This window comes from Cynocephalus volans, chromosome 1 (genome assembly GCF_027409185.1).
Source record: "Cynocephalus volans isolate mCynVol1 chromosome 1, mCynVol1.pri, whole genome shotgun sequence".
Lineage (NCBI taxonomy): Eukaryota > Metazoa > Chordata > Mammalia > Dermoptera > Cynocephalidae > Cynocephalus > Cynocephalus volans.
The window spans coordinates 145,969,571-145,991,743 of NC_084460.1; the positions used below are offsets into that span (position 1 = coordinate 145,969,571).

A 22,173-nucleotide genomic window follows, 5' to 3' on the forward strand; every position below is an offset into this window, starting at 1 on the left:
AATGCCTATCTCGATCTGAGTATTTAAGAAAGGAAGATAAATGAATGAGAGGTATAAAATTTATTACTTTCCTGAGTGCTGAACTGGGTAAAAATAATTGAAAGTTAAAATGGCATTAATGAAAGACAAGAAGATATTTTGTAATTATGAAAGGCAAACAATTTTTGATGAGTTACTTATATTTTAAGCATATTTAACCAAATATAATAAAGTACTGTTTAAAAATTGCAATATCGTCCTTAACATGAATCTGCAGTGCTAAAACAGGACACATGCAGATGTGCAATGAACATTTGTTGAATGAGGGAAGGAGAGAAGAAATGGTGTACTTGGCTTTCCTCTGCCCACTGTTCCAGACTTCTCCCTTCCTCCTTCCTTACTATACTCAAGCCACTGTACACTGTCTCTTCCTTGAACTTGCCAAACCCCTTTCTGTCTTGGGTTTTCACTCTTGTGTTCCCATTGCCTGGAATGCTCTTATCCTCCTATTTTGCCACAGTTGTTAACAGTGAATACTTCCCCATTGCAGGTTAGTACACAAGCCAAAAGTGAAAATGTTTTATCTCTTTAATTATTTAAAGTTTTATCCGCAAAGGGTTTCTACTATAGAAATTCTCTTAATTCTAAATCCTAATGTAACCTTAGATGGCAAAAGAGTCTTTGATTTAATTTTCAGGGGACAGCATGGCATAAAGGAGAGAATTCTGGATCTGTTGTCAGACAGGTAGCAAAAATGTGTAGTTCAGGAGCTGGCACATATTAGTTTTTGATACATTTTAGTTTCTTGGTCTTTCCATTCTTGTCTTTGTTCTTTACTTTTTTCTGGATTAAAACAAAATATTCATACAAGGTGAAGTATTTATTTGTAATAAAAAAAGAAGTAGATATTTTAAGTTTCTGTATTCCGCAGATTATAATACTTGGGCCAAAAATAGGTTCAAAAATTTCTAGCAATAGGTGAAATTGAAAAGCATTTTATTTTTTGACAACAAACTATATAACTCCAAATTAGACAATTAGATTTTTCCTCAAGCAAAACTGAAGTAGGAAAATTGAAGTGCTTTTTAAAGTAAAGTCTACTGAATAAATCAGCAGTCAATAACTTCAACCACTGTTTCTGAAGGTAGAATACAGGCATACTCATGAATTTCAATTCACTGGAGCAATTTTTTCAAGAGACTTAGATAATGTGTTACAGATACTTTGTTTCTGATCATCTAATTTAACAAAGGGATAGCAATCAGACATGGTACATGAATGTGATTTGAAATGTCCATTTTGTGGTCTGCTTCAAATAAATGTCTTAAATAAATTTCCTACATGTCCTAACTTCACTCAGTTCAAAGACAAATTCCTTAACAAATTCTTCTAACAAAATCAAGAAAAATACTTCCTGTCTACAGACTTTGTAAAAAACCTGGTAGGATTTTTAAATCAAAGGATGTACATGGTCAAGTTGTTGACTGTTACACAGGAGCAGTTTAAGTTTGTTTGGCCCTTTCACAGATTTGTATCCTCATTTCAACATGTATCTTGCGTGGGATATTGTCTACCATTTCATAAACCTTGTCTTCACTTCAAATTTTGCCTTCAGCTATATGTTCTATTAGAAAATTCTACCAGCTTTGAGATGTGAAAAGAATAGGTAAAACAGAATTACAAAACACCACTCACATTTGGAGACTAATCAATATTGGATGATTGTATTGCAATTGGACACTCATTGACTAATGCTAAGAGAAGAATGCTAAGAGAAGTAAAATGTGACCAGTTAAAAACAAAGGAGTTGCTAAAAGCAGATGCTCACACCAAGCTCACCTTAGATTATGGATAATTACTCCTAATGATTCATTTAACTATTATTTTTTTCTGTAATTTTTCAAAGCAAAGTCATCATACACTACTTCATTTTATGAGAATCAATGTTTGCACGACAAACAGCACTAATGGAAGAGGACTGTGAGTTACCTTTTCAGCAAAGCCACCTAGATTACTCTCTTTTCCCCAGAGTGACCCTTCTGTTCTGCAAGAAAGACAATCAGGAAATACTCTCCAGGCCATTTTAATATGAAATACAAAAGCTTAGAAGTCCCTTCTAAATAATTGAAGGCAACCATTAGGAGTATAGCCAACCAGTCTCTAATGGAGAGGTCATAAGGGACAACAGGCATGGAACCTCTCTGAAAAGTCCGAAGAACATTTGGTGGTTTCTAATTGATTTTTCTAGGCAGATTTCCTTTTTTCAAATAGTAATTATATCAGTGTCATTAATAATGGCTGTTGCAAGGGGCCTTGCTTTACTCTCCAAGGCAAAAATTGTATCTGGTCAAGGAAGCCTCATAATTATTCCTACTTATTTGAAACGGAATACAGACTTAGGTTTTTTCCCCCGCATTTGAGAATCTAAGACACTTAAGTCTTCCCTTGAGGAAAGAGGATAATAATAGCAGAGTCGGGAAATGAAGCAGCTTACTACACATCACTTACTATGCGGGAATCTAAAAGAGTTTTGTTGTAATAGTTTAACTCCCAGAGCACTTTTGTAGTAATTATTTTTTTTCCTAAATTTTGAAGGTCTGATGCATTTCTTGAGGATGTTAAGTACCTTTCTAAATTAAGAAGGAAAGGCGTTTTGTAAAAGGAATTTCTTTTAAACACATGTACTGATGAACAATTAGAAAGATGAACCAAATATCACAGAGTTCAGATAAATGAGCAGAGAAATGCCTCAGTGTTTTGCCATGCCTTTGTTAAGATACTTATTTGAATGTATTAGATAATACAAATCCAGATAGATATTTCTTGGGAAACGGCCTTTCTTGATTTAATTTTCTACTTTAAATCTCAACAGTAATTCTATTGTTATTAAAAAAAGAAAAAAAAAAAAGGAAAAGTTGGGCTAGAATGTATCTTGTGAATTTAAATGTTTCTCTCCCTCCCACATATACATACATGCACACACAGATTCATGCATATTTTTGGCTAAGTTTTCCATACTATGCATCGATCTATTAATCTTCCTGTGGCTCCTTACACAACTAAGTGACACAGCACTTATTTGTCTTTGATAATATTGATTTGGGAAAAGATCAAATTTTTTTCCTTTAACGAACTGAGAAGGAACAACGTTGATTCATATAATCAGGTTTAGGAAATTTTTTATAAGTTGAATTTTCCATTATTTACATAGTATTAGCTATTTTCCTATATCTGTGAATAATTACATACGGAGAAAACACTCCTATTATGTAAACTGGGGAATTTTGCTCTCAAGGGATATGGTCTACTTTAATTATCAAAAATTATGAAGGTCTTGCAAGAGTCAAAACAACAAAAATCCTTAGTTAGAGTTGAATATGATGCCAAAGGCATGAATTTTTCTGTTTAACCTTTATAACAAGGGGTATGCATGGAGTTGATCACTTGTAAATTTAGTTAGGTTGTTTATTTTACTTTTATTTTAGAAACATAAAAAAATCTACAAGGGCTATTCAAATGACACGACTCAGTTATCTGAAAAAAAAAAAATCTGTTGTAAAGTTAAAGTTAACCTGTTGAACTTTGGACAGCATTGTCCAATCTTCTAGGGAAATTTAAAAAAATGAAATGGCCATATCACTGAACTGTACAGGGTATTTATTTTTTTAAATGGGCATTTCAGAATAGGTACATAGCATTTCCTTCCACCTAATTTTTTCTGTTGAAGGCAAACTGAAGTACCACAGGTTCTGCCAAGAAGCCTGATATGGTGGCCATCCTTGAAGACTAACCCAATGACCCTCCACCTTCTGCTGTTTATACCCTAAGCAGTCCCTTCTCATATGTTCGCCTGTGTGACCAACAGAATATGACAGAAGTGATGCTAACTTCTAAAATTAGATTATAAAAGGCACTGCAGCTTTGGTTTTGAATGTGCTGTCTCTTACAGAAGTGACCAGGCTACATCAGATCATATAATAAGTCAATGAAGATTCTGGCTGATAGATGTGAGTGAGCTTGAAAACAGATTCCCCAGCCTCAGTTGAACCTTCAGCTGAGCGCAGCCTATAGCTGGTTCACTGCAATTCTATGGGAGACCTTGAGTCAGAATGACCTACTTAAGCTACTCCTGGATTCCTGATCCTCAGACACTTTGTGAGGTAATACATACTCATTGTTTTAAGCTGCAAAATTTTGGGGTAATTTGTTATGCAGCAAAGAAAACGAATATGGTTGTTCTGTAGATGAGGTTAATGTTCCATATCTTTTCCTGCATGGGTAGCCTGTTAAATCACATCTTCCAGTTGGTGGTGCTTTCTAAGAACAGGTATTATGGAACATCAGAAGAGTACTGGCTTTGTGTCCAGGACACCTGTACTGTGATTTTGGCCAATATCACAGAAGCTACATTTATTCTGAGTTAGATTGTTAGCTCTAGTGACCACCCCTATTTTTAAATTCTATGGTTCTAAGAGAATTCTCATGCTCTGAGTTTGGGAATCTCTTTCATAAATGAAATCTTTAATTATTTACCACAATGTTGACTATTTTTCTATTGTATCTCTATTTTCATGAATGATTAATAGTTAGAGAGCAAAGACACTATTGCAAAGATGGTAACTGAGGGAGAAACAATGTGTGGCTGTCAAATATGCTCTGTATAATTTCCTTTGCCCTTTAAGGAGTATAAAGAAAGAGGAAGAAGAAAGGAAAACCATGAGAGTAGAGAATGAAAAGGTGGGCAGACCACAGTAATTTACCTCAACTAGAGAATAATGAAATAATAATAAAATCTGCCAAATAAGTAGAACAGCACACTTTACGACTGTTCTCATATATGAAAAACTTATCTTAAATAGAAGACTGAAAATCCTGAATCAAAGCAAGACATAAACTGTGTTGTCATCAATATATCTAATATGCATTTGGAAAGTACAATAATAATGAAACTAGTTTTCCATGTTTATGGCCATACTATTGTACATTTACATCTAATTTATAAGAATATTTTTCTGTTTCTTATTTAAATGTCAAATGTTTTACAGTTCATAAAGGATGTAAATTCATATTTTAAGGAGCCAATTATGTGATCTCTAATTAGAATGTTATCACACACTTATACTAAAACTCTTTAGTGACAATGAAATATTATGGGATGGTTTCAATTGGTTAATATTGGTGTAGAATTGGTTCTGTTCTGCAGTTTCCATGTTGCTTATTGTCTTTATACCTATTTGACTTATTACCATATCATCTATAGAATAGCAATAATTCTTTCAATGATCATGCTTGCAACTTCAGCAAGATGCCAGTCTATATGAGTGACAAAAATTTAAGGAACTCTCTGTATGGGTACTAGAACCATATTAAAACCAAAACTGGAATGGATACTAATACAAATTTTAGCTGACTGTGTGTATTAAATGCTTACTCTCTCCAGGCAGTAAGTATAATGATTTACATTTAAAAATCTCATTTAATTTAATCCTCATGATTGCTTATGTAATTGTTGTAATTTCTCTCCTAACAGATGAGGAAATTAAGGCTTAGGAAAATAAAACTAGTTGGCTATGGTCACATAGCTAATCAGTGTGAAAGCCTGAATTCTAAGCAAGGTCTGTCAAAATCCACTACGACTAGATAGAGAATTATTTCCTTTGATTCTCAAGGAGCTGAAAAAGAGCTTAAAAATAATATATTAAGGCCGTTTTCAATTTGGCTGGCAGAAATTGAGGCAAAGAGAAGTTTAGGGCTTGTTCAAGGTCTCCTACTAGTTAGAGACAGAGTCGATAATAGAAGTATTCAATTCAGTTCTATTTCAACTGGTTTATGATTTTAAATTATAATACATTTTTGTTCTTATGTACCAGATTCATTATTTCATAAATATCAATGTGAATTGATTTAAAAGCTACCAAAAATTAAATAGGATGCAGAAGAAAAATGAAATAAGCAATAGTCTAGTCACTTCTAATGTTCCATTGATATCTTAATGTATTTTTATTACAGTTTCTTATTAAATTGCCAGTTGGTGGGTAAAATCAAGGTGGTAATCATGAAGTAGGTAGATGCCTCTCAATTAGCAGCTAATTAACTTGTTTTAAAATGATTTAATACAAGTGAAGAGCACTCAGTAAATATCAGTATTATTTTGGTCTTTTTTATAATCTAGTTTAGGTATTAACACCAAGATTTTGTTCTCTACCTTCATGCAAAACCAGAAAAGTAATTTCAAGGATTAGAAATGTGTAAACATTTTAGATTTCACCTCATTTTTAATTCTATTTCTAATTTGTCCAACAAAATCAGATCAAAGCCTTTCAGTAAACAAGGGTTTCCTTGCTCCAACAGGGCAAGTTTCCTAACTCTGGATATACTACAAATCTTGGATATTAAACTTCCCTCCTCTGGCAGTAAAAATCTGCAAATCAAGTCAGATAGTGGAGGCACTTAGCAACTCTCTTGTTTCTTAAGGGAAATTTTTGTTAAAAGATTGAATTTTCTTTATAACATTATAATATTTTGAAAGCATTGGAGTCTAATAAAAATTGTGCTTAAAAATGCACAGTTTAAACACACACATATACTCCCTTTCACAAAAGCATTTATTAAAGGGGAGTATTTCTGGGAGGAAAGCCCACAAAATTTCTGATTGGCTACAAAGAAAAGTTGCTACTCTGCCTTACCCTCTGTCTGGTCTCTAATTCCTCTATCAGGATTTTGTAATAATCCCTGAAGAAAAATAGAGCCAAACGATGCAACTCTGTAAAGAGCCACCTCACCTTTTTTAGAAAATCTCTTAAGGTAAACTTTACCATTTTTCATACAATTATAGGTTTCAAAATCCTCAGAAGAAATAATTCCAACTTTGTTCAATTTATAGATTTTCATACTAAGTTCCAGATTAAACTGAGTAGTAATAGAGCATCAGAAAAGAAAAAGTAAATTTATGAGTTGGTAATTATATATGTACTTCTAGCCCCCAACTGTAATTGTTGTTTACAGAATAGGCAAAAAATATGGCTTTTTAAAAACTGCATTTGAAGTGAGCAAATCTTGCACTTCTCTTAAGGAAATATGACTTAGTTAACACTTTGGTAAGGCCAGTGATCATACTCCAGGGCTATCCTGATTCTTGGTGGGCATTAGTCCAAATACTTTACCTAGAATAGTTTCTGATATTCCTATTTCCCTACTCCTTGCCCTGCCTTAAAGAGACATTGTGATTCTCTGGTAATTTAATATTGTAGGTAATATGACCTTTATACTCCCCAAGCTATATGCTACATTGCATTATTTTCTTCCCTCCAAACAATAAGGATTCTTTAAGAGGAGGTGAAAATTTATGTAAGAAATTAATCATTTTAATATAGCCTCATATTTCTCTCTTTTCTTAGAAATGCAAAACCTAATGGTAAAATATGCAGATTTTCAGATTTCTGAGAAAATTGAATTACTTTTTCATCATTATGTTTTTTATGTACATCTCTATAATGAAAAAAATATTTTTATGTGTCATATTTTTATTGAAAACGTCAGATCTCTCATTCCTTCCTCTTACTGGATTATTTCCTATCACCTTGCACAGCAAAGCAAGACCCAATAAAAATAATAAGCTTCTGCAATCATGGAATTTCAGAATTGGAAAACAACTTAGTTTATTTGCTCTGACCTCATCAAAAAAGAGATAAAAACATAAAATTCAGAAAAATGATGAGGAAACAATTTAAGAAATATATGACTAGGAATATGAAAGTAACTGAATATGACTTTAAAATGTGAAATCAAATTAAAATGTGAAATTTAGGGCTGATTGAAATATAATAATTTAGCAGAAGTGTGATTAATGTGCAGTCTTACCTAGTTGTACAAGAGCATTGGGGCTAGGACTGCGATTCTGGTGACTAATACCATCAAAAGAATAATCCCAGGCCCAGGTTATGTTTATAACCTGTATTTCAGTTTATAAATTTAGATGTCGATGGGGTTTAGGATATGCTACCCCAAAATATGGCACCTTGACATGTGAACAAAGAGCAGAAGCAGGAAGACTGCTCTTTGGTCTCCTGCTCATCTCCCCTAAAGCAGGTCATAAGACCCTCATTTGAGGGATGCCCTTACTATACCTGAAGAAGAGGAATATCCTGAAGACACAGAGACAGAGAAGAATCTGAACACACAGGCCTTACTAGGTTCCCCCCAGAACCATTAGATGATACCCCCTTTGTCTAATCACACTTCTGCATGACTGTACTCTTCACCAAACCTAAGTCTAAACATACACAGGTTTCCCTGGGTTTTTTTGAGTCTTCATATCTGAAGGCTCCTATGTCATACAACTTATATCAAATAAATTCGTGTGCTTTTTTCTTGTTCATGTCTTTTGTTATAGAAGCCTTAGCCATGAGCTTAGCAATGAGAAATAAATGTATTTCTTTTCCCCCACAATATATTCAAAAGTTGAATAATTTATTCAGAGTACTTAGTTTTACCAACTTTGTTTTTTTCTTTTCTTAGATGTACCAAATCTTTGACATACTAAATTTAGCTTCTATAACTTTATTTTTTTATTTTTTTTTTATTTTTTATTTTTTAATTTTATTTTGTCGATATACATTGTAGCTGATTAATGCTCCCCATCACCAAAACCTCCCTCCCTTCTCCCTCCCCCCCCCTCCCCCCCAACAATGTCCTTTCTGTTTGCTTGTTGTATCAACTTCAAATAATTGTGGTTGTTATATCTTCTTCCCTCCCCCCCCCGATTTGTGTGTGTGTGTGTGTATGTGTGTGTGTGAATTTATATATTAATGTTTAGCTCCCTCCAATAAGTGAGAACATGTGGTATTTCTCTTTCTGTGCCTGACTTGTTTCACTTAATATAATTCTCTCAAGGTCCATCCATGTTGTTGCAAATGGCAGTATTTCATTCGTTTTTATAGCTGAGTAGTATTCCATTGTGTAGATGTACCACATTTTCCGTATCCACTCATCTGATGATGGGCATTTGGGCTGGTTCCAACTCTTGGCTATTGTAAAGAGTGCTGCGATGAACATTGGGGAACAGGTATACCTTCGACTTGATGATTTCCATTCCTCTGGGTATATTCCCAACAGTGGGATGGCTGGGTCGTATGGTAGATCTATTTGCAATTGTTTAAGGAACCTCCATACCATTTTCCATAGAGGCTGCACCATTTTGCAGTCCCACCAACAATGTATGAGAGTTCCTTTTTCTCCGCAGCCTCGCCAGCATTTATCGTTCATAGTCTTTTGGATTTTAGCCATCCTAACTGGGGTTAGATGGTATCTCAATGTGGTTTTGATTTGCATTTCCCGGATGCTGAGTGATGTTGAGCATTTTTTCATATGTCTGTTGGCCATTTGTATATCTTCCTTAGAGAAATGCCTACTTAGCTCTTTTGCCCATTTTTTAATTAAACAAATCCGTTCTTCAAATCAAACAAAAGATAGTATAGCTTTTCTAAAATAGATACTTTAAAGCTAGAGTACTTAGTAGACATTTGTATTTTCATGTGTGTGCAGACTTTATGCTTGTCTTTGCAGGATCTATATAATGGTGTAAATACCTTTTAAATTTCTTTCTATTTCATATGTTCATACCATACGGATGCTGTTGTGAATGAAGTACTGGCACCAGCACCATGCTTGCTACTATGAGATTCTCTGTGCTAGGCACTGTGGGAATCCCTGGGCTCACTAAACCAGACAGGCTTCCACAGAGAGTGTGATGTTTGCTGCATGTGGAAACTGAGTAGGCATTCTTTACAATGAGTATTTGTATCAGTAAATTCTCTTCCCATTCGTTTTCCTTTAGGTAATGTTGTTTTAATTAGTACAAAATACTCAAATCCCATTGGTCTGTGGTGGACACTGCAACAAATAAAAATTATGAAAACAAAAAACCAAAAAAAAAAAAACAGAAACGTTTATTTACCAGCTCAGGAATTTGTTGATTCCATTAGATACACTGAACTGTATCTGAAACTGACTCGGTCCTTCATATACTGCATTTTGATCCACATTAATATTTTTGGTTCTGGTAGCATGCAAATCATGTGACATCTACAGAAGTCCTAGCCAGTTATAAAGATATAGCAATGTAAATTCACATGTATGTTTAAAAGGTTGTGATTATTTTTCCCTGTATTTAGACTTCAGTGAGGTAATGGAGAAGCAAGGCCTCTAGAGGCTTACAACTCAAAGTGTGGTCCTTGGACCAGCAGTGCTGGCATCGCCTAGGAGCTTGTTAGAGATGCAAATCCCAATCCACCACCTCCACACTCATCTGCCCAACTAACTGAATCATAATCTGCATTTCAGCAAGATGCCCATGTGATTCAGGTGATCCATATGCAGTTTACTCAGTCATACTTTTCTTAGTTCCATGTATAATAACTACAAATGCCCAGTTGTAACCAATTCAGCTGTTTCTGAACCTCACTCCCATTTTCTGCGTATCACTTTCCTTTTCCCGTCTATCAATCTTACCTGAGTACGTGGTAGCCCCAGAGTTGCTTTGAAACTGTTCTGGTTTCTGGGGGCTGCCAGATTCATGAATTGTTCTTTGCTCTATTAAACTCTGATAAATTTAATTTGTCTAAACTTTTTCTTTTAACAAGATCTATGTGATGTCAGAAAAGACACCAAGACTTCAACCTTCTCCCCAATGAGGATAGTTTAAATCATCCGTAAGTGATAAAAAAAATATTTTCCGTAAAGAAAAGCTTTCCACAAATATCCTTGCCGTTTTAGTAATACACAGTTCTCAGTTTTATGAAATTACATATTTTTAATTAAAGCTCATAGGTAGTGTTTTCTGTAATCTGTGAACTAGGTGAAATAATGGCAAGTTACATTAATTCATTGTGTTTTATGTAGGTAATTATTGACCATCTGGAGATAAGAAATGCTTCCTTTCTCATGATGACTGTTCTCAAAACAAAATCTAAAAACTGCTGACAGTGGTAAAAATTAACAAAATTACTTTAAGAAAAAGAGTTTACCAGTCAGTGTCTTTAAGTACTGGATGTACAAACAGTGAACTGTTATGGGGAATTCTTCGTGTTTGCAAAATGGGCTACCAGTTGGTAATTAGTGGAGCTATACAACACCCTGGTGAGATAGGTATATTTTATTCCAGACATTTTACAGATGCAAAATAGGCATCAGAGAGTAATGAAGTGTTTGGCCCCAAGGAACCTAGAAAATCAGCATCAGCAGGAAGCACTGACTTTTCTGAGACATTATTGTGATGCAAAGTATCGCCACCTTTAATAACCACTTACTGGCTGTGTGATTTTGGTGATGCTACTTACCCTCTTTGTGCCTTAGTTTCCTCATCTGTAAAATGGGAAGAGTAATAGTATTTACTCCATAGGGTTGTTATTAGTATCAAATTATTTAGTCCATGCAAAACACCTAAAAGAGTATCTTGTATATAATTGGTCAACCAATTATTGTCTATTAATCATTAGTTATGTGCCTTTCTGAGTGCTAGGTATATAAAAGTAGACAAAAAAATTCCTTCCCTTATGAGCTGACATTCTAGTCATTAACAGAATGTTCTCTCAGTTGATGGACATTTGTATATGGGTCTTTCTTATGAATAGGTAGAAACAGAAAGTCTTAGAGACTTTCTTCTTCTTTTTCCTTTCCTTTTCTTTTTTTTAATTGTTTCAGGTAATTTTACAGTGGCTGGGTGACATCTCAATTCCCCACAAATGAGTTCTGAACAACGAGAGAATTTTACTAATTCAGCTAGAATGTGATTGAAAGGCAATAGCTGTGTTAGGCACTGATTGAAGGTCAGTGATAAACATGGACAGGAAGTGATCTCCTTTCTTCAGGAATCCACAAACTAGTGTGGGAGTCAGATCTACATACAAATAACTCTAGTCAAGACTAATTTTGATAAATATGGTTGCTATAGTCTGAATGTTTGTGTTCCCCTAAATTCATATGTTGAAATAATAACTTCCAAAGTGATAGTATAAGGAGCTGGAGTCTTTGGAAGGTGATTAGGTCATGGGTGTGAACCCCCATGAACAGGATTAGCGTCCTTACACAAAAGACGTCAGAGAGCTCTGTTGTGCTTCTGCCATGTGAGGACACAGTGAGAAGACAGCTGTCTATGCATAAGGAAGTGGAGCTTCACCAGGCACAAAATCTGCCAGCACCTTTACCTTGGATTTCCCAGCTTCCAGAACTGTTAGAAATAATCTTTTGTTGCTTATAAGCCACACAGGTTATGGTATTTTATTTTAGCATCCCAAATGGACTAAAAGAAGAATAAAAAAACAAAAAAGGAAGAGAAAGAATAGTGACTTGGGTAGAGAAAAAAGAAAAGGAAAAGAGGGAAGGAGAGAATGGAAGGGGGGAAGAGAGGAATAATTAAGAATGTGAACACAAAGGGTAAGGAGAGAAGGAAAGAACAGGGAAAAGGGTGTTATTGTTTGCATGTCTGTCCCCTCCAAAACTCATGTTGAAATTTAATTACCACTGTAATAGTATGAAGAGGTAGGGCCATTAAGAGATAATCAGGCCATAAGGCCTACACCCTCATGGGTGGGATTGGTGCTGTTATAAAAGAGCAAGTTCAGCCTCCTCTTGACTTCTCTTTGCCCTTCCACTCTTCTGCCATGTGAAGAACAGCAGTACCCTCCCATCTGGACCAGGACCTCAGCAGACACCAAAACTGCTGGCACCTTGATGTTGGACATTCCAGTCTCCAGAACTGTGAAAAATAAATTTTTGTTCTTTATAAATTACCCAGTGAAAGTATTCTGTTATAGAAGCACAAAATGAACTAAGAGAGAAAATTGGTACTGAGATTTGCATTCTTGCTAGAGCAAATACCTGAAAATGGGGAACAACTTTGTAATTGAATAATGGATACAGGCTCTGGAAGGAGCAGGTTAAAAAAAGCCTAGACTGCCATAAATGCTGTACTAAGAATGGTTCTGCTGAGGGCTCAGAAGAAGAGAGAACTGTAGGGAAAGTCTGAAACTTCTTAGAGATTACTTAAGTGGTCATGATCAGAATGTTTGGCAGAAATATTGACAGTAAAGGCCATTCTAATGAGGTTTCAGGTGAAAATGAAGAACAAGGTATTGGACACTTGAGAAATGGCCATCTTTGTTAAAAAGTGGCAAAGAATATGGCTGAATTTGTGTTCTTTCCCAAGGACTTTATGGAAGGCAGAATTTAAAAGCCATCAATTAGGATATCTGGCAGAAGAAATATCTAAGAAGCAAAGCATGTAGGGTGCTCAGTGGTTTCTTTTAACTGCATATAGTAAATTTTGAGAAGAAAGAAATGATTTAAAGATGAAATTTATAATTAAGAGGGAAACAGAACTTTGGGACTTGAAGGATTCTTAGCCTGGCCTATGGTAGAGAATGAGAGAGAATTTTTAGGAGAGAAAACCAAAGGTGTGGTTGAGCAATGATTTGGTAAGTGTAATGAGCAATGGTTTGGTAAGGAGATTAGTACAAACAGAATGAGGCCAGAGGCTATTCATCAGGGCAATGGGAGAAGGACCTCAAAGGCACTTTAGAGATTACAGATGCTGCCCCTTCCATCATGGGAACAGACTGCCAAAGTATGGGGGAAGAAAATATGTCAAAAGAGAGGCCTAGTGTGGCCTCAAGACTTTGGCACTTGCTGCCCAGGGCTTCCTCAAGTCTCTGCTTCCTGTGTTCTGGTACAGTACTCAGCAGTCACCCAGCTATGGCTCAAGTAGGCCCAGGTGCAGCTTGACCTGCCACTCTGAAAGGCACAAGCTGTAAACCTTGATGGTGTCCATGTGGTGTTAACTCTGCAAGCACACAGCAAGAGCTGAGGGGCATAACTTCCTCCACCTATATTTCAAAGGATGTCATGAACAGCCTGGGTGCTCAGACAAGTACATGTCACAAGGGCAAAGCCACTGCAGAAAGCCCTCAGTAGAGCAATGCCCAGTAGAACTGTGGGATCAGAGCCACCATGGAGATTCCACACTAGAGCAATGCCTAGTGAAACTGTGGGAAGTGGAACCAACCCTGAGACTCCAGAACTGTCACACTACCAGCATGCAACACCAGCCTGGCAGAGCTTAAGCATGAGACCTCAACCCATGAAAACTGCTGCATGGGCTTATGCCAGCAAAGATGTAGGAGTGGGGCTGCCCAAGGTCTTGGGGGCTCAAACCCTACATCAGTGTGTCTGAAAGGCAGGACCTGGAGTCAAAGAAAATTATTCTCAAGCTTTTGGATTTAGTATTGTTTGCCCTGTTGGGTTTTAGACTTGCTTGGGAACTGTTACTCCTTTCTTCTTTCCAATTTTTCCCTTTTGAAATGGAAATGTCTATCCTATGCCTGTACCACCATCGTATTTTGTAAGCACATAACTTGCTTGTTTTCACAGGCTCATAGCTGGAGGAAAATTTGCCTTAGAATGAATCCTGCCTTAAGTCCTAACCAAATCTAATTTAGATGAGATTCTGGACTTCAGACTTTTGAGGTAAGACTTATGGGGCTCTTGGGATGGAATGAATATATTTTGTATGTGGAAAAAACATGAATTTTGGGGGACTGGGGTTCAAATGCTATTGTTTAAATGTTTGTCTCATCCAAAACTCATGTTGAAGTTTAAGTTCCATTGTAATTGTATTAAAAGGTGGGGTCCTTAAGAGTTGATTAGGCCGTGAGGGCTACATGGTTGGGATTGGTGCTGTCATAAAAGAGAGAGTTTGGCCCCCCCTTTTGCCCTCTGTTTGCACTTCCACTCTTCTGCCATGTGAAGAACAGCATTCCCCTCCCTCTGGAGGATGTTGCATTTAAGGCACCATTTTGGAAGCAGAGATTGGGCCCTCACCAGACACCAAACCTATTGGCACTTTGATGTTGAACTTTCCAGCCTCCACAACTGTGAGAAATTACCCAGTCTCAAGTATTCTGTTACAGCAACACAAAACAGACGGAGACAAAGTGTATGTTTGATATTCAGTGGGGAGTTTGATATACTGTGACTGCAAGAGGGATAAACACTGAGAAGTTGAGGGCAGATGATTTCTCAGTTCCATCATTCTCTAAGGGTAGCCTTTGTTTTTGGAGTAAACCATTGTTGGTAAGTAAATAACATAAATTTTTTTGCCACTTATATTTGACTTCCCTTACTATTTTAAAATGCCTTTCCATATTTAAATTTTATTCACTTAATAAAGAAAATGAAAGAAAAAAAGAAAGGTAAGAATCGGGGAGTATGATGAATAAAATAGGGAATTATAATTAATTATAACCAACAAAGCATTATGCTTCCTTTCCCATATTCCACTCTCAGTACACACACAGATACACTCAGAGACACATCACGCACACACACAGGCACACACACACATACTCAGAAGGCAATGATGGCAGGAGCTTAAGTTTTATATATAATGATGATGTGAAGAATATTGCTCCCTGTGGTGAAGTATTTAAAAAAATGCACACATGTGTATTTAGTTTTAGTAGACTTAAATAAAAAACCACAATTATCTGAGGCATGGCATAACAATGGGATAATATCTATATATCAGTATAGGTACAAACATACTGGTATTGAAAATCGCAACAACTGTAAGTGATTATCTTTCCAGACCCCCATTTTGCAGATGAGAAAATAGTACTAGGAAAGTTAAGGTCTGAGCCCAACTCAGATCTTTGAACACTCAGGCCATTGCTTTCTTCTGAGAACGGTCACTGGTAACAATAGTACGTTGTTTGACCTCAGATATTTGTAGACATTTCACATTAAAAGCTGCTTAACTTCTTTCCTGATTTACATAATAATGCACTTAAAATGAGAACTTAATAAAACAGCATGAATTCCTCAGAGAATGGTATAAATATTGATAAGGTGTGGATCAATTATGGATATAGCAATATAGAGTAAGTTTGATTAAAAGGAATTGCAAGGTTTAAATGCCATGGAAGCAAAATAAAGGATTGAAGGCAATATAAATATTATAATGAGCCAAGGATTAATTCTTTAATAGTTCTTAGTTAATAATTGGTACTCCAGCAGATCACCTCGGTTTACCTTTACCTGATCCTGTTTCCATATTCCAGCTTCGGTGTGTTTTGCTTTTAAAAGCTGTTCCTGCAACCTTCTTTAGAGACCTAAACTTGGACTGTCACAACTATAGAAGAAGTGTTTTTTTCTGCACACCATATATGTACTTCCACTAAGGCCTGTGGCCAATGATTGACTGTAACCTGAGTATGGAAGCCCAACTTCTTTATTTCCATAGAATGAACTCTGAGATGTAAGTCAGACTCCAAAGCTTCCTTTGACTACACTGAATTTGATTGGAATCATTCTTCACAGTCCTGCTGCACCCATTCTCTTACAGTTTTTCTGGGAGCTTTCTTAATTAATCACTGGCTGTATTAGTCCTTTTTTGTTGCTTAAGACAAAATACACGTAACTTGGTAATTTATAAAGAAAACTAAATGTATTGCTTACAGTTTCAGAGGCTGGGAAGTCCAAAGTCCAAGGAACACATTTGGGAAGGTGTTGGTGGTGGCAACACTGATGGCAGGGTATGACATTGTGAAAATGGCATAGCAGAGACAGCAAGAGACACTTGCCTCGTCATTCACTCTCTTTTTAAAGCCCTCAGAACCATCCTGCTGACCACTATTCAATCATTTAACCAATTTAATCCATTTAATCCATTCATTATGTTATGGTTCTGCAATCTAATCACCCATTCAAGGCCCCACCTTTCGATAACTATAACAGGATTTCCCACCCTCTTAACATCATCACAGTGGGGTTCAAGTTTTGGGGGACACTCAATCCAAGGCATTCACACACAAATCCTTGTCTCAGAGTCTGCTTTTGGGCAGACAACTAATAAAGACAAATACTAAAGCTATTTAGGATCCATCCATCCGTTCATCCATCCTATTTATCTGTACTTGCTACCTACCTCTCTCTTCCTTGCCTCTGCCCAAGTGTCCCCTGTTCCCCACCCCCCAAATTGGCAAAACTTGACACGGGCTGTTGTGCATCTTATTCTATTCTATATCTCTCAATAATTATATAAAATTATACACAAATATACACATAGTAGGGAATATTTGTATTTCAAAAATGGGATCATATGTAAAAATAATTCTTTGTATCTTGCTTTTCTTACTGAACAATATTTAGATTGCTGATAAAAAAAGAAATTAATGTTTTGAGTTCTATTATAGATTGCCCTAATTAAAAGTTATAAGAATATTTGCTTGGAATGATAAACCATGCCAGAGATGCAAATATGTAAAATGTGTAGTCAGAATTTGAAGTCATAGTAGGGAAAACTTTTAATGCTATTATAATTTTGTTTTCTCTGAAAGGTTTTGATATTCTAACATTTTTGATTGGTTGCCTATATATTCTATGTTTGTGTATGGGAAAGATAATTATTTTTATTTAGTTTGTACACAATTCCTATACCATTGTTTTCTGATTCTATATTGCATTATACGCCAATTTTTTTCTCTAATGCTTACTTAAATGAGTGATCTTCATGTACCCAAAATTTCTGATTATTTAAAAGGCAACACACACATTTACACAAACAACTCTTCCAAATTAAAAAAAAAAAATTCTCTGTGTTTTATAAGGGTTATATTTTACACACAGAAACTCACTGTCTCATTTTATAGTCATTTATACTTTACAGTCATTTATACCTAACATCACTAGCAATATTTCCTAGTAAGGACAAATCATACAGTTTCAATTAAAAGGGAACCACATTCATCCAATCAAAAATTTTAGAAATCAATTCGATTCTAAAAGATGGTAATTAATGTAATATCCATGTTTGTTCTCAGATATACAACATTTGGCTTTATTATATAACTTTTATTTTAATGCTGGGATAGATGTTATGAAGCGGTTTATTTTTTTAAGAAAATGGCAATAATCCAGTGCTAGTGGATTAAACAAGATGATCTATTTAAACTAGTGAACAGAAAAAAAATATATATATTTTTTGTAACAGCATGCTACAGGTTGTAACATTTGAAAGGCTAGCCCACTGAATTTCTGAGCACATGGTGGCCTGGCTAATATGCAGAATCTGTATTCCAATTTAAACTCAGTAAATTTCTCCTTTCTTAGGCTATGGATTTATCCATGTCAGTTAACAATAAATGACCGTTTTCACTGACTACATAATGCTGAAATTACTAGAGTGCCAAAAATGGATACAGCCATGCTACTGAGTTACCTCTCCCTTTATCAAATCTACATTTACTTAGAAGCAGTAGAATAGAGAAAGTTAGGTGCAATGGTTTGAATGTTTGTTTCCTCTCAAACTCATGTTGAAATTTAATTGCCACTGTAACAGTATTAAGAGGTGGGACCTCTAAGAACTGATTAGGACATGAGGGATCTTCCATAGTGAATGGATTAATGATGTGATTACAGAAACGGGTTCCTTATTGCAGGAGTGGATTCCTTACGAAAGTCCGAGTTCAGCCCCCTTCTGCCTCCCTTATGCCCTCTCTTTACCCTTCTGCCATAGAATGACATGGCAAGAAGGCCCTCTCGAGATACCATATCCTCAATCACAGACTTCCCAACCTCTAGAACAATGACCAATACATTTTTGTTTATGATAAATTACCAAGTCTGTGGTATTTTGTTACAGCAGCACAAAACTGACCAAGACAGTAGGGTTTTATTTCTCCTCTTGACCTATATTTCTAAAGAGAAAACCTAAATATATTTATGATGTTCCTTTGCTTCTAGGTATTTGCTTTACTACTACTAAGTTACAGAAATGCAAGATGTTCTTCCTTATTGTAGTATACCACTGGAAATTATGTGTGATTTTTACATTTTTAAAACGTTTTTATTTAATGCTTCCTTTGTCAATATTCTAGAAGTAGTATTAGTGCAATGAGACACATCAGAATTGACTATATAGTTTGCTGTAATATCAATACCAGAATATTGTAAGGTTGAAGAACAGAGTAAAAAGCATAAATAAAGAGTATGAATACAATAAACGTAAGTATATAATTTGGGAAAATATATTAATTCAGAATGATTTTGAATGATAAAAATGGAAATTAAAGTTAACAGTTGATTTATCAACCAAATTTGCCTTGCTAGCTTCTTATAAAATAAAAAAGCTGACATAAGTGTAAACAAAATGTTTACTTCATAAGCTATTTCCATTTATCCCCTAAATCATTTTTTTTTAATTGTAGTAGACTGTAACTGTAAATTCACTCGCAAAGAATACCTGCAACACAAGCTTGCTTGATGTCATGCTAATTCGATTTTACAATTTTTTCCCAACTGAATTTTGGAAACAATATTACAAAAACCAAACTGTAAATTGAAGGAGTTAATACTTCTTACTGTATCGTAAAACCCCTAGAGTAGGTCATGACAGAGATGAACAGCTTCTCCTTTAATCTGACACAAAACAAAATTAATTAAGTAACTATAAGTACAATAGTAAGTTAGAGAGAATTCAAAGAAATTGTAGGCATGAGGTTCAGATGAAGGAGGACAGGTTTTAAAATAAAATAATATAGTATAACAACATGCTCAATATATATGTATATATGCATATATATAGTTTTTTAGGAAGCTCCAAATAAGACCTACTTTCTCATAGTACTTGATCTCGTAGTCCAGAATGGCTCCATTGGAAAAAGCAGGTGCTTGCCATGATAGGGCAATGCTATTTTGGGATGCCCAGTCCTTTCTTACCATACCTATCAGGGAAGGTGCTGAAAGGAAAGAAAATAACTAGGAATTAGTTGGTTGGAATCCTTTTCCATAATTTTGTCTTTAATATTTTCTCTTCCAAGAAAAACGTAATTCTTGTTGACGAGGACAGCAATTATTGATGCCAGATTAATAAGATAGCCTTAGAATCTACTCTATTCAATCCAAATAAGATATTAAAATATAATTAGAAACACTATTATGGAACATAAGAAAAACTCAAATATTCCAAGAATAAGGGCCAGAACTCATCATCTTTGATTTTAGTAGAGGAGAATATTTTTCTTTAAACTGGCTTTGCTTTTGAGCTATGACATGGAGTATAATACACTTGGCTCCTGTATTTTATCAAGTCTAAATCTACTATAGAACCCCCCCCACACACACACAAAAAAGAACCGCTGCAATTATAAGATCATTTATAGGCTTTTCATTCTCCTTAAAATATCTTAATACTTTATATAAGTTTATGTCATAAACTTCATAACTATAATAAATTATTGCTTATGTTAGGATTATTTCTTTTGCATGGTTTCTGTGACATTTGAATAAAATTGAACTATTTAATTTTGGAAGTTCATTTTAAAATCATGTCTAACTTATTTTGCTATATAGCATTATTTTAACAATCCAATCATAATTTAAAATAACCTTGTATTAAATTTCCAATATTTAACTAAAATGTACAAGCATATATGATAGATTATTTTCTTTATATCTTTCACAAAATAATTTTTAATTTTAAATATTCTAATTTTTAAAAACAATAGTGTTTGACATGAAAGTTAAAACTTTACTCATAAGAAAAAAAATCTAAATTAAACTACACTGACATACCATTTCTCACTTACTAGATTGGCAACCTCCCCACCCCCTGAATTTGACAACACACTCTTCTGACTAGGCTGTGGGAAAAAAGCACATTAATACATTGTGTGTGGGAATGCAAAATAGTACAAATTGTGCGAAGGGAAACTCAATAATTTAAGGCAAATTATGAATTTATTTACACTTTGGCTTTTTGGGATCTCATCCAGAGATACACTGCACAAACAAAAAGTGACGTATTTACAAGACTATTCACAAAAATTTACTTGTAAAGATTGGAACAATCAAAACGTCCATCAATAAGGGAGTGTTTGAAAAACTATGCTATATCTACTGAAGAATTACAAAATTGAAAAAAGAAATTAGGGCCATCGATGGATACTACAGTGGAGTTATTTCAGGATGTGCTTTTAAGAGAAAAAAGGTAAATAAAAATGTATTAAAACAATATAAGGATAAAACTAAGAATAAAAAATAATTACAATAGTTATCCTTAGGTGGTGGGAAGCAATAGTATGAATACTTCAGGGTTAGAAGCAAGACTTCTTTGAATACACCTTGCCTTGAAAATTTACTTTGAAATTCTGAAAATATTTTAGATGATTAGAAAATAAAATTAACGTTAACATAACCCATTATGAAAACTTAAAAGAAAAATAAAATACAGAATCTCATGTATTGAGTTGTAGGGATAGCGTCCAAGAGGAACTATTTAAAGTGTCTTTAAAACACAATAATTTAACATACATCCCAATGATATATGCTTTATGGGTTAAAAAAGGAAACGTTGCAAAAATTTTCAAACTGTTTTTAGTAATGATACTGCTGGTGGTAGTACTGGTATTGCAATTCTGAAGCTGTTGTGCATACTGAGGTATAAAGCAAATGAGTAAAATATATTGGTGTTATTGAAAACCAGGATTTTTTTTCCAGTGGGAGAAAGTAGATACAGATGTCAGAACAATGAAGGTAAATAAAAACTCAAATTAGAAGTTTAGTTATAAACTGATGATATGTCCCTGATTCATTTTCAGAAATCTACTTAAATGTACCAATCACAGTTGAGAATATTTGAAAAATTGATCTTCCATGGTACTTTAAATCTCTAAGAAAGACTCAAGTATTAAAAGTTTGGTATTTTGAGGGTGGAGCAAGATGGCCAATTAGAGTTGTCTGATGCCCATCCCCTCCAACCCCCAGAAAAAGACCAAACAACAAATGAACAACTATATTTTGACCAGAATGATTGAAGAAATATGCAGCACAGCACCAGAGGGGTAATGAAATCCTTGTGGAGCACAGAAGACTGGGATATACCATAAAGGGTGAACAAGGCATTCTGCCTCTGCCTCGTTGTCTCCTCACAGGGATCAGACCAGCTTGGAGTGAGGTGGAGACAAGGTAACCTGGAAAAACCCTAACTGTTTCCACTGCCACCACAAATGCCAGCAATCCCTGCCACAAGAGGGTCCCCCAGTCCTCACAGGCCCCAAACCTAGTTGGAGAGTAGCTGGGAGTTTATGCAGCTGCACAGACTCATAGCAGAAACCCAGGTGGAGCAACCATCAGCCTCCCAAC

The 22,173-nt window shown here is 35.2% G+C and overlaps 1 protein-coding gene across 1 annotated transcript in view; it reads right to left on the reverse strand.

The window, feature by feature from the left end:
• The window catches only part of EPHA6 (EPH receptor A6), an 839,959-nt gene that overhangs the window by 308,147 nt on the left and 509,639 nt on the right, over positions 1–22,173 (reverse strand). Inside the window, exon 6 of the mRNA XM_063078754.1 lies at positions 19,645–19,769. Within this exon, the coding sequence (XP_062934824.1) occupies positions 19,645–19,769 (125 nt within the window). The remainder of the gene's footprint in view (positions 1–19,644; positions 19,770–22,173) is intronic.